This window comes from Schistocerca gregaria, chromosome X, assembly GCF_023897955.1.
Source record: "Schistocerca gregaria isolate iqSchGreg1 chromosome X, iqSchGreg1.2, whole genome shotgun sequence".
Taxonomy (NCBI): domain Eukaryota; kingdom Metazoa; phylum Arthropoda; class Insecta; order Orthoptera; family Acrididae; genus Schistocerca; species Schistocerca gregaria.
Window position 1 is genome coordinate 319,486,504 of NC_064931.1, and position 19,409 is coordinate 319,505,912.

The 19,409-nt window shown below is 40.8% G+C and overlaps 1 protein-coding gene across 2 annotated transcripts in view; it reads right to left on the minus strand.

The window, feature by feature from the left end:
* LOC126299208 (uncharacterized) overlaps window positions 1–18,670 on the minus strand; it is a 397,182-nt gene extending 378,512 nt beyond the window's left edge. The window contains exon 1 of one of the 2 annotated variants that reach the window (XM_049990994.1): window positions 18,178–18,670. In XM_049990994.1, coding sequence (XP_049846951.1) covers window positions 18,178–18,514 — 337 coding nt within the window. In that variant the 5' untranslated portion in view covers window positions 18,515–18,670. The remainder of the gene's footprint in view (window positions 1–18,177) is intronic. The other variant, XM_049990993.1, reaches the window with a different exon arrangement.
* Between the last annotated feature and the right edge of the window lie 739 nt (window positions 18,671–19,409).

Genomic DNA, 19,409 nt, shown 5'->3' on the forward strand with positions numbered 1-19,409 from the left:
TGTTCATAAAGTGCTGCATCTCCAACCTAGGAAACTGATGAAAGGTTGAACGTAATGGCCAACAACATTGAAGCTGAATGTTACTTTGACTTTTACACCCTTTCAGAAGAAGATAATTTGAAAACCCTGTGAATTCTTTTAGGGCTGAAGACATCCTAATTTTTAGTGTAAACAGTTGAGCAGCCAATCTCACCTACACTGTAAATCTGATGAGTCTCATACTTTTCTTCAGCTAAAATCTTGAGTACAGATTAAGAATGCTTCATCGTCTGTTTTTTTAAAAGCAATCAGTCTCGCAGCAGCTGTCACTCCTTGTTTTTTGAGAGATAAGTTGAGTGCGTCCATAAGAATGTGTATGGTGTTTTACCCACATTCTTTCTTTCTTCGTTGACGCGATGTTGTACATTCAGGACTTCGACATAGACAAAGGCCATTTTTGGGAACGGTTCCCTTTTTAAACGGATAGCTCTTACGTCCAAGTCCTGGAAATATTTCTTGAGGTTTTGCAGCTGTTCGTTAGTGAATCTACATCGAAACCGTCTAGTGTTTGCCGATAAAGTCTGAAAAATAATAAAATTTTCATTAGTTTAAACATAACACATTAATTATAAGTCATGATATTTTGTTCATACGGTGCTTACAACCTGAGGTGTATTTAAACATACTTACTTATTCTGTGTACTTCTTGGCGTAACGCTGTAACGTAGCTTCTGGAAGATTGTACTTTTTAAAGCTGCATACACCGCCGCACCATACTTTGCCTCCTCCACAGCTACAGTCATCGATTCCCTTGGCCATTTCTGCCTGTTGGTCTTTATTTTATACTTGTTACCCATGTTGAATACAGCAGATTAAACTGAAAAGATCACTAAAATGATTTACGAGTTGTTAGGGTAAGGTGACGAGTCCATCGTCTTGTCCGCTCAGTAAATTAGTCAACTTAGCCGAAGCGGCCATTTGTAATGTAAATGTAGGAACGACACTTCATTAAATTCTCTTTGTAGATTACTACAAGCGCTAAAGAAACGGCATAGCTTGTAGTTTGCGAAAAGCTTGAATCCATGTTGCTAAAACTTACTACACATGATCCAAATTCTATTTAGACGCACTGAAAAATTACAGGGAACGTTCCTGTAAACACAAATTGTGCTGCCTCATGGCTAAATCCTGGCGGTTAGGCGTAGGTCATATTGTAGCAGACGTACAGTGCTACCCACCAGCAAGTCATTCTCTCAAAGCAGTCCCATGGAATTAATGATTCGTCATCTACCCTCCATTCCCCTATTAATCATTCAATTTTATATGATACTGCCATAGTACAACAAAATCTGACGGCGATAAATACCATTGCAATTCCGTAGTTTTGTATTTTTTTCACTTTTTACGAACGATTTTCTGTTTGTTTAGCAGTAGCTGCTAATTATATGATTTAGTTTTTACAGTCTTTGTCATACTTGGGATTTCCTTTGGACTAGGCTGTGTAAAGTAAATGTCGATTGAAAAGTAATTTGTCAACTGGAGGGTAATGCTCTGAACGTTTTTGTTTTTGGAAAGGGTTTTATGCACGCAGGCTCTGATTGTTTATAAACAAAACATGGTAATCATAAGGCGAGTAATTGGCTAGGAAGTCGCTGTAGCGACCCTAAATCGCACGCTCCGGAGTTAAATTATTCGAAGTGTAGATATCGCGCATGATACGAAATGAGGTACCTGCTGTTGAACAAAGAACTGAATAGTTATAATCAATGGCCTCACAGAAATACGAGAAGAGAGAGTGTTTTATATTGTACTGTAACGCTTTGAACCAAAACAGTTCATTGTTATTGAATAATCAGATTTATGTTGCTTTTAAATTGTTCTTGTAGTTTACGTTAGTGCAGAACACGTCCCATTTGTAGTGCCAGAGGAAATTACTCGGCTGTAGAATCCTAATTGGCCTCTTAAGCAGATTAATCCAATCATTGCTACAAACAACCTATGGAGTGTGATGTACATGGTAGTTACGATTACACCAACGTGTTCCGAGCGAGTCGCATGCAGCGCAACGACGCCGAACACTACCGTGTAAAGAATTAAAGAACATAATGCTCATTAGAGGTCTGCCACGGTGGATCGGTAACGAGTCGAGCAGAACAGCCAGCGACACAGCGGAAATTCAGCCGCCATGAAACTTCTTCCAGTCGAACGTTATTCTCAATAATAACTAATAATTTCAGTGGTGCGATGAAACACTGCTATTTAAATATACACGGGTAACAGTATTCACATGTTACCCAGTCACTACTTGACAGCTCATAGCTACCCAGCGCTGAAATAAAAATGCCATTAATATTGTAATCACGTTCATACCCCGAAAATATCGACTGTCATAAAATTTGAGAACAAATGAGAAGGCATTTAAAAAACGCAGGTGCCAAACATTCAGCGACTGGAAGAACTCGGTACCCTGCAGCACATGCATGGCTATGGAGTAACTGAGAACTGAACTTTATTTCCAGAGAGTTGGATACCAGAAAAGTTGTATAAACATATCGTGCTTGAAGACTTTGTGATGTTATTAAATCCTTTAATGTTAGAGTTGTAGACACTATACATGCACGTAGACGAATATATCTTCTACTTCTCTTATCTCACATATTCTTCACACACGTAAAAGTGGTGCCAAGAAAATAAATCTGTTACATTTCTACATTCATTCAGTTCACTCGTTTCGCCATCTTAGTATTTTTCTGACTGTCCAGTTTGACATTTAAATATTAGGGTGGGAGTGTGATGACGCTTCTCACTTTGCTACAAATTACTTTGTGTGCAAACCTAGTCTTATTAAGTTCAAGAAAGAGTTATGTGGTACAAAACTATTGGACTAAATTCTTTACTAAAATACGTAGCCTTGTGCTAAACATTATTCTCACTAGAACAAACAATCTTTGTCAGGTGCAACTTCGATTAAGTGACTCTTCATTTAACTGCAGTAGAGGCTGTCTACGTAATTATTGCAGGCCGCAAGTGCTTTACACACTTACGAGTGAAACAGAATATTTGAGATCCATAATGCATATAACTTTTACGTTTCTTTAGTTTATGATTTCTCTGTGTGACCCTCCTTTACGTAGTCTGAAACAATGTCAACCACAGTGTGTTTCTATAATACCTCGAATTCTAATCTGAGCTGGGTTTGTGTAGAAGAGATATAACGAACAATCTCATAACCAGAACTAAGAAAATATTCACGCGACTGGTGAAGTAGATCGATGAATAACCGTATGAGATATGAACATAGCATTACTGAAACCTAACTGTTAGCCAACATCGCAGGTACGACTTGATATAGTGTAACTGCGTGCGTCATATTATGAAAGTTTCCGACACGGAATATTATCAGCGATGAACGCAGTCGAATCTTATACGAGTGATTTGAAGGCTGAAATGGTTTTTTTCAAAATGACTAAGTTCTCCCTAATGATGCTACCGACGAAATAAGAGTACCTATGTAAAAATTGGAAAATTAACCTACATATTACGTAACGATATATGACCTTAAATTTTATGGTCTCCGTGATATTATTTATTAAGAGCAGAAATTACTAACCCAAGAAAAGATCCAGTTAATCCCGCAGGCCATAATTTTTTTAAATTTTAAATTAGATATTATGAAGTAACCGCCAAATGTAAACGCAAAATCCCATTAAACAGTTTGTGTATAAAATCTGTTTAAATTGTGATGTAGTGATCCACACATTTAATGGAAATATTCAAACACTAAAATTTGCATGAGTCTGAGGATAATTAAATAACTTTTCGATGTCAGGTTAAGCAATCGAGCAACGCCTTGCCTTGCATTTCATCACGAAGGGTAGTTTATCATCGGAAAGACATTTTAGAAGCCAACACGTATGAGAATCGATGATGTCAAGCTCTAATTACTACGATGTGTGAGGAAAACTACTGTGCGCAGGTCGACGATGGTCTCAACTCTTACGAGGTCGAATGAGGTCTCAATGCGATGAACTTCAAAATGGCACGATGCGTGTAGAAGTGTCGTTTCATGGTATGCCGAGAGTGACATTTGGGACCGTCAAAAGATGTGCGAATGCCAATGCCCCTAAAGGACATATGAAGGAAATAACTGGCTGTCCTTATGGAACTGAGACGAAACCAGAAAAAGAGAGAAAGCAAATGACGACGAGGGCACCACATAAATCACGAAACGTAATACTTCTTAAAAATTATATGTTTTTTTCCATGGCAGCGATTTATTTCATAGAAAATGAAACCACAGAGTCCGCCATCTGTATAGATTTGGGGTAAGGCTATTTACACCACAGTGACAATCCTTGTGAATTTTTACTCATTCTACAGAATTCTGTGGTTAGCAGTCAGTTAGTTCAGAGACCTGTGCCACTGAGTCCTATTTCATGGCACTGGTCGTGCGTTGTTTCCTGGAGCATCTCCGAGTGATATCATTGTACATAGAGTCACCGACCGAGGTGGCGCAGTGGTTAGACACTGGACTCGCATTCTGGAGGACGACGGTTCAATCCCGCGTCCGGCCATCCTGATTTAGGTATTCCGTGATTTCCCTAAATCGCTCCAGGCAAATGCCGGAATGGTTCCTTTGAAAGTGCACGGCCGACTTCCTTCCCCATCCTTCCCTAATCCGATGAGACCGATGACCTCGCTGTTTGGTCTCTTCCCCCAAGCAATCCAATCCAATCTAGAGGCAAGTTTCTCAGTCACGACTTTTGGGAATAGATCAATGAACTCAAAACTTTCGTTCTACATATTTCACTTTCCTGTATGAACTTTTCATCCGCCTACCGAGATGGGCACCATTTCTATCACATTGTCGTTTGAACGCTTAATGAACCGCAGCTGCATCTGTTAACAGATACATGAAACGGCGAACGTTGAGATGTACCAAGAAAACCAATATACTTGGAAAGGTCTCTTCAGTAGTGCATCACGGAAACTTAATTACGTAACAGCATAAATGGTTCGGTAATAGAACGCACGCAAATTTAAGATTGTTAGTCAACGTATCAGCTTCTGGCCTTCGGGAATCGCATTTGAATACTCAGTATAGGATCATGTTAATTCTGTATTATGTATGTGAATGACATGCGATCATGTAATAAATATGACATGAGGCTTGCAGTTCAGTATGAAGGGCAATGGAGCGTTTGCAGCGAACATCCCTTTAAAAGTCTAAAAGTAATGATGTCAGAAAACATGGAATTGTGTATGTAGTGGCTTACGATTCATATGAAGTTTTTATAGTCGGTCACACTTTACAATTTTCGTGATGTTTAAGAATTATTTGCTACCACACAAACGTATAATTATTGTCAGCCGAAGACAAGGAACGCAGTTATAATAAATTTAAAAACAATGCAGTTTCTACATTCTCAACTTCAGATACAACGTACACACCTGCTGACACACCTTTCACAGCTGTTATTTCTTTATTGGCATCCTTCACTGATAAAGAACGATTATATCGTCTCCCATATTACTTGTCCTCCACAAAGTAAGACTGAACCTAATCTCAGTTTCAACAACGTTTTGTTATTACCAGTATTTTGTTTCACATTTCACTTCTGTGACTGAGAATATTGCTTCAAGATGCAAGTTATTTTATAATAAAGTCTATGTACCATTTTTAATCTCTTAGGAATTCTCTGAAACTTCGCTAGAAGCAGTACATTCAAAACCAACAGAAATCGGAGGCACAATTAATATGGTTGATCATTGCGGTATCCCCTCCAAGATTCGCCGGTATTATAGTGCTGTCTCTGCACAGAACAAGATAGACAGAAATAATGAACAGTATGTTGACTTCTTACACCATACCCGTATACGCTTTTCGGTAGAAGTGCGGCCCAATTTTTGTTATTTTTATTTAAATGTGCAGAAAATAAATTCTGCCGGAGTGGCCGAGCGGTTGTAGGCGTTTCAGTCTGGAACCGCACGACCGCTACGGCCGCAGATTCGAATCCTGCCTAGGGCATGGATGTGTGTGATGTCCTTAGGTTAGTTAATTTTAAGTAGGACTAAGTTCTAGGCGACTGATGACCTCAGAAATTAAGTCCCATATTGCTCAGAGCCATTTGAACCCATTTGAAAATTTACACAGAAATTCTGTTAATTTGATGAATGGCAAATTTCTCTCAATGTATAAAAATGTAAGTTAATGCAGGTAGGTGGGAAAAACAACACTGTAACGTTCAAATGCAGTATAAGTTGTGTACTGCTGGACACAGTCATATCGATTAAATATCGAGGCATAACGTTACAAAGAGGTATGAAATGGAATGAAGATATAACGACGATAGTACCGGCGGCGAATTTTTGACTTCGGTTTGCTGAGAGAATTTTAACAAAATTAAATTCCCATGTAAAGTAGCCCACATATAGAACACTCTTGTGATCCATTCTTCAGTGTTACAAGTGTTTGTCACCCCTACCACGTCGGATTAAGAATAGGCAGCGAAGCCATTCAGGGGAGGGCTGCTAGATTTGTTACCGGCAGGATTGAGTAATACGCGAGTGTTTAAGACATGCTTCATTCAATCAAATGGGAATCCCTGTGAGGAAGAAACGTTCTCTCCGCAAAAGAGAGTTGGGGAAATTCACATAACAAGCACTGCCGATATCTACAGAACGATTCTACTGCTGCCAAAGGACATTTCACGTAAATACCGCGAAAACAAGGTAAGAGATATTAGGGCTCGTACAGAGACATACTGATAATCGTTTTCCTCTAGCTCCGTTTGCGAAAGGAATAGGAAACAAAATGGCTAGTAAAAGTACATGGCACTCTCCGCCGTATACAATACGGTAGCTTGTGGAGTGTATGTGTAGATATGGATGTACTCTTCACAAGTGGCTAAAGTAACCATCTTTCGGCAAACAGGAACTGAAAGTTTAGCAGTTTTTATACACATAATACAGCGTACTACCAAAAGATGTCAGGCAAGCAGTTCTTATACACCCAGTTCATGGTACTACCACATACAAAAGTGGCACGACATTATTTGATGAGCGTAGAAAAATAATTAATTTGGAAGAAAGTATGCTCCCTGCTTTCCACAAAAGCAATATTAATTTTGTGTCAAATATACTTCAAATTCCTCTCGGAAAAAATACTTTGTTAGTGTGCATATAAACGACTGGCCCATATACAACATTGTTTGGCGATCTATGTACTTCGAGCGTCCCTGTACAGCACAAGACACATTTTAAGGCAACTGAAATCTATATTCCACAACAAACACGAACCGCAGATAGTGTAGTAAACTACCAATAGGTGTTAGGAGCGTAAAGAGGTGCTACAACGTATTACTACGAACGCTATTAAGTAATACAGTTGGTGGGAAGTACACTTCTCGGTACCTGGGAAAGGGAAATTGATCCATATAGATATTCCTAGATACGTGATAGTTTCGATCGATTCCAGAAAGAGACCATCAATCACATAGTAAAAATGGAAATGCCTTGTCGCTAGGGCCTGCCGCCGGTAGACAGTCCGCCTGGTGCATGTCTTCCGAGTTGACGCCACTTCGGCAACTTGCGTGTCCGTAAGGATGAAATGATGATGATAAGGGAAACACAACACCCAGTCCCTGAGCGGAGAAAAATCTCCGACCCACCCGGGAATCGAGCGCGGGCCGTTACGTATGACGTCCCGTTGCGCTGACCACTCAGCTACCGGGGGCGGGCAACCACATAGTGATACGATCATTTCAACTATTTACGCGATTTACGTAACATTTGCCTAAAGAGGGAATCTTCACGTTTGCAACTACCTCATCTGAAAACAGCCTCATAAGGCTTCGTACCTTGTCACCAGACAATATACGGGGTATCATAGGAGGAAAGTTAATATTCAGGGATATGACAAGGACGACCATTCTGAACAAAAATATCTGGTACACATGTGTTCTAAAATGCACATCATAAGAGCAATGAGCAAATCTTTATATTCGATACTGAGAAACACGTCTCTTACACGGCAAGGTCTTTACTTTCCATATTTTGCGAAGAAATAATATTGACAAAAACAAGAAGAAATTGTCTAGTGAACACGGGCCCTAAAATGTACACCTTGAGGGCTACGAACACACCAGTGGAAGATATGTTCACAGCAATGAAGTGCTCATAGCTCTTAAGGTACGCATTTTAGAGCCCATGTCTTCTAGAGGTTTCTGCTTCGAATGGTCATTGCTGTTACATTCCTTATTAATGACCATTCCTTGTGGGACACCCTGTATGTGGATAAACAAACACATTGGTATGGAGGTCGTAGTAATAACCCTATTGAATAGGTAATACCGGAGAGTGGAATATCCAACCAAGCGGATAGATAGCAGCTGCAATATCGAAATTACGAGGGCCGTATCTATCGTCTTCTTTTTTTTCTGCGTCCGATCGTACTATACTGTAGCAGTCCATTCTACTTATGGTCCAAGCTTCGTCGAGCTATGTTACTTGGCAGGAACACATCATGCCACAGTTACTCTCCTCCTTAAATTTTGTACTCAGAGGTATTAGCAAATTTTTTGTCTGAGTGAGATTGTTCTGAGTTATTATAATGCGTACGTGTACATTGTAAAATGAGACAAGGATCTCAGAACGTTTAAAAAATTAAAAGACGCAACTTTTCAATTGTAATATGCCATATTTTTCTTTCCTTCGTCGGTTGTACGTTGTCGATATTTGTTAGGAAAATGTTTACAGAGCATGAGATTCGGGAGTTTGACAACAGCGTCATACTATATAATAACGAATGGTCTTATAAGTGTTCTTACGGAAAATTTCATCATCTAGCAACTTACGTTATTCGTTTCATTTCGGTAAAATTGCTCTTTCGGTTAATTATTCACCAACGAACCACTCTGTAATGTTAATGTGACACAAAGCCAAATAATAGTTGTCTATTAGTGACCGTTTTATTTATTAATAAGGCTCGATGATGAGAGATCAAAAACAATTCTCTCATATTCCAGTAGATCAAATGGCTATGAGCACTATGGGACTTAACTTCTGAGGTCATCAGTCCCCTAGAAGTTATAACTACTTAAACCTACCTAACCTAAGGACATTACACACATCCATGCCCGAGGCAGGATTCGCACCTGCGACCGCAGCGGTAGCGCGGTTCCAGAATGTTCTGCCTAGAACGGCTCGACCACTCCGGCCGGTCCATTTAGAATTGTAACTAAATAAAGTCATGCTTCTGCTTCATGAGGGTCATTTGTTCTTTCGTCTAATCCTGGAAGCAGTGTTTAACCACCTGAATAAAAATAACGTTGAGTTGTTCAAAATGTGTATGAAATCTTATGAGACTTAACTGCTAAGGTCATCAGCCCCTAAGTTTCCACACTACTGAACCTAAATTATCCTAAGGACAAACACACACACCCATGCCCTAGGGAGGACTCGAACCTCCACCGGGACCAGCCGCACAGTCCATGACTGCAAGCCCGAGACCGCTCGGCTAATCCCGCGCGGCTATAACGTTCAGTATAAGCTATTCAGATTAAAGTAAACTATTTTAATTAACTGAAGTCAGTGGGCTACGTGGTTTTCCTGAGTGTCCAAGGGGTCTGCCGAAGAGCATATTTAGTGTTAAAAGTTGGCTCCACGTTAAATGGACCATTTTTATAGTTCACGTGACACCAGATTCACTGATGAACTACTGTGTACTCATTAACATTAATTTATAATGTTCACGTAGAAGCAAGTTTCTTGTTACTGATGTTAATACTGTTTAGAAATAACATAAAATTATCATTACATTATTAAAATTTTTCAAATCTCGACCTCATTGTTAGGAAATAGCTCACTGTTTTTAGAAGCGGTTTCCTTGCTGCTGGGTTCTGTGCTCTCTTAAGCAACACATTTGGATCCTACTCGACTTCATTGGCGTATGTGTGGGCAGATTTTAACATAACATTACCGAAACTGCACCTGAAATGTTATTCTCAGTATGTTAATGTTACTTACATTCTTGTTTACAAGTTTAGGACTGAACCAGTAATGGAATGATGCTCTGAATAAAAACTAATGCTGAAAGTGAATATGTTTTTCTGAGAATAATGGTACTACCTGAAGTTGACGTTAGGCTATACCCATGGCGGTCAATGTTCGTCAAATGACAAGGGAAAGGGCTTGATTTAGTTATTCTATTGACAGATAATATCCTCTTCTTAGTAATTAGAGCAGAAATAATATTCTCAAAATGGAAGTTACATAGAATTCAACCATAATTTTAGAGATCTGCTGCCAAGTGATACAGGTCACAAGTGAAACAATCTCTCTCATGACGCTTTGGCTTACCAATCAAAATACAGCAATCACATCTGCGTTAACAGTACTTAGTAATCTTTTGAGTATGTTAGACAACTTAACATACAACAAATGAATGAATGCATTACTGCGTTAAGGATAATTAAAACTGAAGTAGACACGTTGAGTAGCCGCGGGGTCTAGAGCGGCTAGCCACGGTTCGTGCAGCTGTCCCCGTCGGAGGTTCGAGTTCTCCCTGGGGCAGGGGTGTGTGTGTTGTCCTTAACGTAAGTTAGTTTAAGTTAGATTAAGTAGTGTGTAAGCCTAGGGACCGATAACCTCAGCAGTTTGGTCCCATGAGAGCGTACCACAAAAAACTGAAGTAGAAAATATTCACTAGAAGATTTATGCAGTTCGCTTCAACGAGCAGAAAACAGTATTTACTGCACTTCTTAGCTGGTAGCCCGCAGGTAAGACTAATTAAGCAACTGCTAGAAAAAAATAATATTAGCCTAAATATGGAGTCTTTATTACATGCCACCTCCTGATGATTCGAAGCATGTATTTACGTTGCTCCTACATGTATTTAGCTGCCATACATGAGGTTCTGTCTTTTCCTTTATTTTGAATTCCAGATACGAGGACGATTATCTTTTCAATTTTCCATGTGTCACGAGATTAAAGCAACAGTGAAAATTAAAAATGTTATAATTGCAATATTTAGCTACACCTTCCAGCTATTTGTCTACATAATCGCCGCTCCGATGCAGACATCTGTCGTAGCATTGCGACAACTTTCCAATACACTCGTCATAGAAGCCAGTGCGTGTGTTTTCCGCCATTTCCTTACAGTGGTCTGCAGTTTCCTGTCTGTGTCAAAGTGCTTTCCTTATAGCTAGAGGTTCATATGAGCAAAGACACGAAAATTAAGGGGACTATGTCCGGGCTACACGGCGAGTGTTCAAACACTTCCCATCGAAAATGCTGCAAGAGCGTCATGGTTGCCGCTGCAGTGAGTTTATGCAGTACTGCCGCACTTTGCTGTTACAAATAACAGTTACTTTATGTGAACGCCATGAAAGACGGAAAACCTCAGCGAAAGACAGCGTATGATTTCTCTAGGCATCTTTATTTGCTCAGGGTGTGTTCAGAACTGAGAAGTGTCTTCTGACGCAATCGACAGGCATACTTGAGACCCTGCGCAACACATTTGCGCAAAACATCGTCGGATTTTCACTGTGATTTTAATTTTGCGACCAGTAGGAGGTTGAAAATATAATCTCTCTCGTAATTGCAGGATTCATGATGAAGAAAAAGACTCAGACGATGGCCTCATGGAAGGTGGGTAGAAAATATGTAGGAGCAACGTAAAAGCATGCGGCGCAACATCAGAAGGCGGCATAAAATGAAGTCCCCACATTTATGCTAATACGATGTTTTCTAGCAGTTGTTTAGCGAGTAGTACCTGTGGGCTACCAGCTGATATATTTCGAGAGTTATTTTACTTGAGCAGTGCAATAAATACTGTCTCCCGCTCTTAGAAGCCAACTGGATAAACCTACTAGTGAATATTTTATACTTCAGTTTTAATAATCCTTGACAAAATTATGTAATCATTCATTTGTTGAATGTTAAATTTCCCAAAATATTCAAAAGACCATTACGTACTGTTAACGGTAGATGTGATGGCTTTCTTTCCCTTGGTGAGCCATAGCATCATGAGAGGGACTATGTCGCTTGTATATTCACTTCACAGCATATCGCTAAAATTATGATTCAGTTCTATGTAAGTTCAATTTCAGAATATTATTTCTGTTCTAATTACTCAGTAGAGGCTTCGGTTTGTTAGTAGAAAAATTAAACAAAGCCCATTCCTTTGTCATTTAACAATATGTGTAAACAGACTTCTGACGTTTGTGTCTCCCTTTTCTCAATAGCAGCAGAGCCTTCTACGCAAATAGTATTTGCCATTACCGCAGTAAATTTGGCTTACATTCTGTAACATATTTTGCAAATTATTCATAGCTCATCGGCCACGGTCCGAGGCTTACGGGCGTCATGATTATAGTGAATCGCCAACCTCAGAAACTACCATTTCCCCAGAAAATTGTTTTCGTTTTTAATTATCAGTTTTTATTGAATGCCTTCATTACTGAATAAGTTTTAAACTTGTGGAGAAGAATGTAATTAAGATGAATATACTGAGAATCACATTTCAGGTGTTGTTTCGAGCATGCAGTGTTAAACTCTGCTCACAATCATGCTAATGGGACCGAGTAGCACCCATGTGTGCCGTTTACGAGAGTACAAAACTCGACAGCAAAGAACCTTGTTCTGAAAAGAGTGAGCTATGTTCTCTTTAGGATAGTTGTGTAGTCATCATTTGTGACCTGCATTTCATTTAAGACATGACTTCATTTCATGAAGGAAATACATTTGAGACAATATTAACTCTGTCTCCACAGGGACTAATTTAACACGGGGTATCCCTAGTTGGTTAAAGCTATTAATCATCACAAACTACAGAAATCTGCAGTTGTGTGGGCTGTAAATTTCATCTTCTTGTTTGTAATAGTGCTCTTCGAATAAATGAACCACATCAACTGTAACACAGTGCTGCTCTCTGGTACGTTTCCCATATGCGCTTTTTCTGAACAAAACGATTTAGCACTTTGTGAATCAGTTTAACACAAGAACGACAACCAATTGTTCCCTTATAAGTCTTTCTCAATTGTTCTGAAGATGGTGTCCGAATTTTCAAATTTGTCAGTCATCGTCTCATTTTATAATGTACATGAAGCGTTGTAATAACTCAGAACAATCTCACTCATACATACAATCTGCTAATACACTGGAGGACAGAACTTAAGGATGAGAGTAACTGTGGCATGATGTGTCCCTGCTAAGTACCATAGCTCTACAAAACTTGGATTATACTTAGAAAGGACTGCTACAGTGTAGTACAGAACGTATTTGAAAGAAATACGAAATGAGACGCAAGGAAACGACAGTTTTAGTCAAAACTAATAATCACACTGAAGTCATCGCGATCGATGATGCCCTCTGGACGTTTCAAAAGTGGGGACATAGTTCTTAACAGGCTATCTGATCACCACGGACGGCCATCATTCTCTGCAAATAGGGCCCATGCTGGCGGGGGGAAGGAGGGGAGAGACGGGCGCCGAATATTCTCTCTTTCCAAGGGATCCTCCACCTACGCTGTTTGATGCCCGCGTGCATTGTCTTCCATAAAAGGTAAGTCAGGGCCCAAAGCACCCCTGAAAGACGCCCACTGGAAAATAATACAGCGCCATAGTAACGGTGATCGGTGATTGTACCGTCTTCAAATATTTGGAGGTCAGTACGTCTATGCAGAATTACGCCTCTTTACACCATAGCCCTTGGACAACCAAAACGATCATGTTCGAAAATGTAGGACGTACTCTCATATGGTGAGACATGGTAATACGTAATGTACCCAGGAACAGTGTCGAACACGATCATTTTGAGGTCCATTTGGCACGGAGTACGAAGGCAAAATGTTTCATTTTCTTACTGACTCCAAATGTTTGAACACGATTCAGTCTCCGGTCAACGTTGATATGACACAGCACTTCTTCTCCACCTTCGTTTACGCAGGTGATCAGTCGGTCCTGACCTAATTTTTAGGGATGACAACACGCACAACATCGAACAGTGCAGGTCGAAGAGATCTGGGAACGAAATGGTATTAGACGAATGTAGTGTCCTGCCCGTTGGCCGATTTAATCCGTTTGAGGACGTGTGGGACCTGTTTGGCAGACGTAATGCAGTACGTCCACATGCACCAACGACTATTCAGGTACTGACAACCTCTCAGTTGAAGGAAAAGAAGGCCCTACCACAACAACTCTTTACCAACCTTGTGACCATCATGGGAGCATATTGCAGAGCACGTTTTGCCCGCCGTATGTTATCCAGGGGAAAATTACGAATCATATTAATTATTGTGTCCGAATAAAAGTGTCATTTCTGTTCGTCTCATTACGTCTATGCTTGAGTTATCTTCTGTACTACACTATAGCAGTTCTTTCTATGTATGGTTCACATTTCATTCACAGTTACGCAACATGTCACATTTAATTTCGTCCTTAAGATCTTCACATCCATATATACGACGCATATGCTGTGTAATAAGACATTTTCGTCATTCTCTTTCCGTGGTACTAATGGTTTGTACTTTTTCACGGACCCACAGGATAACATTGATCAATTTTATGGGGGAACTAATTGGTGTAGGAGTTAGCGATTTTTATTACACGTTGGAACAAGCAACTTAGAATCCATTTTAAACCTTCAGTCTGTGAAAGTTAAAACTGTGATGTAGGGCATTTTACATAGTAGTACTACTGTGACAAAAGTGTTTTGGAACTATTAGATATTAATGGCAGCATAAGTTAGTCCGCTGCGTCAGATAAACTCTTCCTTTCATTATCTACCTATGACCATCCAGTTTTTTTAAATCTTTAACTCATTCTCCAGCTTCTACGTCTTCTACTATTATCCCCATACCTACACAATCTATCTTTTTCTCGGTAAATATTACACAAATTAGTTAGAAAGGTTTCGACGATCTGTAAGACATGGTATATTTATCGGTTACTGCTATTACTACAGCATGCCTTAGCCCATGGTCATCCGCAGGTGGTACAGGAATTATAGGAAGGTCATATTGTTGGGTAGTCTGTGCACAGTTTGATACTATGAACATGAGATGTCTTTATTTCATATATTTTACCGCCCATTTAAACAATTTACATCTTCATTTGAATTCAGAGTCAAAGAGTCAACGTACATATTAAATGTTGTCGAACGTAAGTAAACCGCTAACGAATGAATAGTAAAATAGTTTCATGAAATATGTAAGGTTTTTAAAGTTATTTCTCTGAAATTCTACAGCAATGATCTTATTTACAAATATATTTTGAGTCTACGTGGTTGTAGTAAATCCGGCTAAACGGACAAGGAGAATTTCGAGAGTAAAAATTATATCGCGTCGGCTGCCACGCCACGAACATATAGGCGAACTGAAATTGAAGGTCTATAAATTTTCTCGTCTTTATTATTTACTGAATCGCGAAAGTTTAACTTATAATAAAGCATTACACCAATCGTACAGTTTAGCGAATTATCTCACAGCGGCGATAACCGATTTTAACGATACCCGAAAGCAGCCTGTTTAAGTTTTTTAAACAATGAAAGATCTTCTCTATTCATCATGGAACACGTAAAACATAGTCAATCAACGTGCTTTACACGTCTTCCATACAAGAACGGAGATTTTTATAGACTACGAGGAACTTGGAAATCCTCGTCACCAAGAAATAACTGTCACACGAAAATCTGAATTGCATAGAGTATTTCTGGTTTTAACATTATATATGCTGACCGTTGCGGCCGAGCGGTTCTAGGCGCTTCAATCCGGAATCACGCTGCTGCTACGGTCGCAGGTTCGAGTCCTGCCTCGGGCGTGGATGTGTGTGATGTCCTTAGGATAGTTAGGTTTAAGTAATTCTAATTCTAGGGAACTGATGACCTCAGATGTTAAGTCCCATAGTGCTTAGAGCCATTTTCAATATTATATTTACTTATAAATTCCGAAGTAACTTTCTCAGTATCGTTCCGGAACTATTTGCGTGCTTGGGGTAGGTAGATTTACTATTATAAAAAATCTCTGTGTAATTTGACTTACACAATCTCCTCATCCACTTTTAAATACCGCAGATAATTTTTGCTTGTAATTGTAACACTTTAAAGGACTTAACACTGAAAATTGGCCCTAAGGTTGTACAGACATCTTCGGTTGTTAACAAGTGAGCGGGCTGGAGCCGAACCAATAGTGCAGGCTTGTACTCAGGTCCACGCAAAGTCAGTTATTACGCGATACTTGGGAACATCTTTCAGGCTGTATCCCTAATCCACTTCGTGTAGAATGAAGACCTGATATCATCAGTACTCAAAGAAGAGTTTTTGTGATATGTGAATTTAACAAACTCAAGGGATGCATGACATCGTATTCTCGCCATTAATGCGTATATCCTGGAACCTACGCTTCGATGTTTCGAAGTAGTGTTCAAGGTATCTAATGTTGCAAGTCAGCTTCCTCAAAAAAATTACTTTGTGTTCAAGGTTATTTAACAAACTATACCCTTAGTATAATCTAATGAGTTTCTAATGATGCCAGCAAGGGAGTTAAAGAGGGAATGAACAAAGCTGAATTTCAGCAGTCACTCAAGTTCACTCGTCAATTTGTTCACAGACATAATATAATTTTGGGAATTCTAAGAGGTTAAACTTTAAACATTGCTTCTTAATCTGTAAGGAGACCGATATACGTGGCAGTTTTTGAGGTACTGTGCGCCACAGGCAGTTTCTCCTCAGACGTGGACATTGTTTTTTCCCCTATTGGACTTGTATTCGTTTGTTCTTTTTCACGTTTGTTTCTCGACAATGTTTATTAGAGCTGAATTTAGTTCTTCGTGATTATCATTCAAAATTTCTTCAAAATGACTTAGAACTATTTGTCATTATGGAGTGAATATATGTGAAAAACAGGTGTCTCAACACTTCCATATATTATGACACTGGTCGTAGTTACCTTTTATGTACTCCACTATCTTCATTTCTTGTGCGGAATATATGCTCAACGACTTATTTTCTGAAATTTATCAAGAAAAGGATGTAAAATGGTAGGAAGATATTTCTGGGAATGGCTGGTACAGCCTGTTGCTGCCGCAGGATACTTATGGATGTGTATAGCCCAATTTCTGGCAAATTAATGTACATAATTACACAGACAAATTTTATTTGGTGAAACTATCATGCATTTGATGACAAAGGGTAGACGAATAGTGCACACAGAAACAGAAAACAACGTTAGCAACGGCCCATGCTATCTTGTATGTCGTGCTTTACGCTGTCTCCGTTTCTTACCAATTACTTAATTTGAATGTGCTGATATCTGTTCAACAAGTGTCCGGACGTTATGAAAACTTACAACAAATTAGTATGTCATTGCTTAATAATAAAGACAGTATCAATTTATATATAAATATATTTATATCTATATCTAAAATTTAAGCTACTTAAAAGTACGAATCTTATGCTGAAGAAATGAATATAGGAAGTGTGGGATTTAGAGAAACTGATAGAAGTTATTTTGTACAGAAGAGGAGAGTGCTCGAAAGGTGAGGCTAACTATACACGTGCAGTAGATAAATTTTAAGAAAAACAGTAAAGCAAGTGATACAGAAGTTTTAGTGAAAGTAAGATAATTGGGGATGGTCGCTTCATCGTATGAGGCAATATGTCACTTGTTGTTCATTGAAATTTGACACGGCGAGCCAATGGAGAGCTTATACGTAGCAATAGGGGCCTAATCACCGCAAAGACGAACATTAACTGAGGCTCGTCAAGTCACCAGTATAAAAGACACAGCGAGTTATAAAAGTCCTAAGAGCGTCTATTCCACTCACTGAAACACTAAATCATCAGAAATGTTAACAGTTAAGCGTGCGACTAAGGTTGATGAGAAAGCCAATGCAGTCCTTTTTTTTTTTTTTTTTTGTAAGATCATAGGTAACTGACACCAGAATAACGACACTAATTCAGTGACGACAAATGAAATATTATTTACGTAAGAGTGACGAGCCTAACGCTGTCATATACAATGAAGCTCTCGACCATTTAAGAGAAAGATATAAAATATTTATAAAACAAGCGACAGAGAATAGAGAGATATATCTACTAGAGGGGAGGACGCCACAGTCGGCAGCGGGAAGGGGATGAGGAGTGCGTTGCGAGGAAACGGCGTCGTCGGGACTGAGCGCCATGTGGCGCGCCGACACTCACCGATCTGCGGGACGTCGTACTGGCGGTTCCCGCGCTGCGACCGGATGATGAGGTGCTCGGTGAGCGCGGTGGGGATGTCGGGGTGCTGGTGCGGCTCGGCGGCCTGCCGCTTGGACCACGGCAGCGGCAGCCAGCGCTCGGCCGCGGTGCCGACGCCGATGGGCACCGCTGCGGCCGCCGAGTCGCCGGTCGCCGCCGCCGGCTGCGCTTCCGGAGGCTGCGCCAAGCGAAGACGCGGGCCCACGCCTGCACTCGGCAGGAGCAGGGAGGCATCGCCGGAGCCCACCAGCATCAGCACCAGTGAGGCAGAGAGCACAGCACCTGGTCCCTTCTCCATTGCTGGTCGGTTCCCAACTGTCCTGTCGGAGCGTCACTGAGCGACTGACGACATCTCCGGAGCAGCACGTGGTGAATGCGCGCTCAGCCGCCGCTCGCGCAGTGCCATGCCGGTTGGGCCCGGGCCTTCTCCGCCACTCCCGCCCACGCCGACTGCGGCTCTCCCAGCAGGCCCCCGCCCCTCCCCGCCCCCGCAGACGCTCTCCCACCCCCCGCGCCGCCCCCGCAGCGCGCTCACCCCCTCGGTGGGCAACGCGCCGGCGCCGCTGCCCCTCTGTCGCCGGTTCCCCGAGCCGGAGAGCCGGCGAGTTGCCGAGCCCAGCCGAAGAGAACGCCGCGGGCAGCGACGCCGTCAGTAGCGCCACCTGCGCCCGTGGCTGCTGCCGCACACGCCACCCACCTGCTTAAATACAGTACTTAGCCGCTTCGTCACGGTAAATATACCCTCCTCCGTAATCCACCCACAATGAATTTGAATCGCTTTGTACTCGCGGGAGGTTTTATCTAAATTTGCACTCTGAAACTCACCGAAACCTGTCACGAATGGTACATAGTGCACCACTACCACTATCCGCGACTAGTTCAGGTCTCTAAATGCGAACGTCAAAATATTGTATTAACTACAATATCTTAAATTAGAAATTTTGGCCACTTGGAGGGAACATTATGGGAAGGAGTAATAAGTTGCCGCCTTCTTGTTAGAACGAGCGCTCGTCCGACGTCACCAAAAAATATCACCGTGACGCTGCCATTCTCACTAGATGTATAACGGACTAAACACCCAGCTCTTTCTCGATTATTCTTCGTGTCTTCTATTGGCGTGTACGGTGATGGAACGAAAATGACGAATAATACCCAAGACTATGTGTAACTAAGATTGGGTGAGCTGAGGTTTC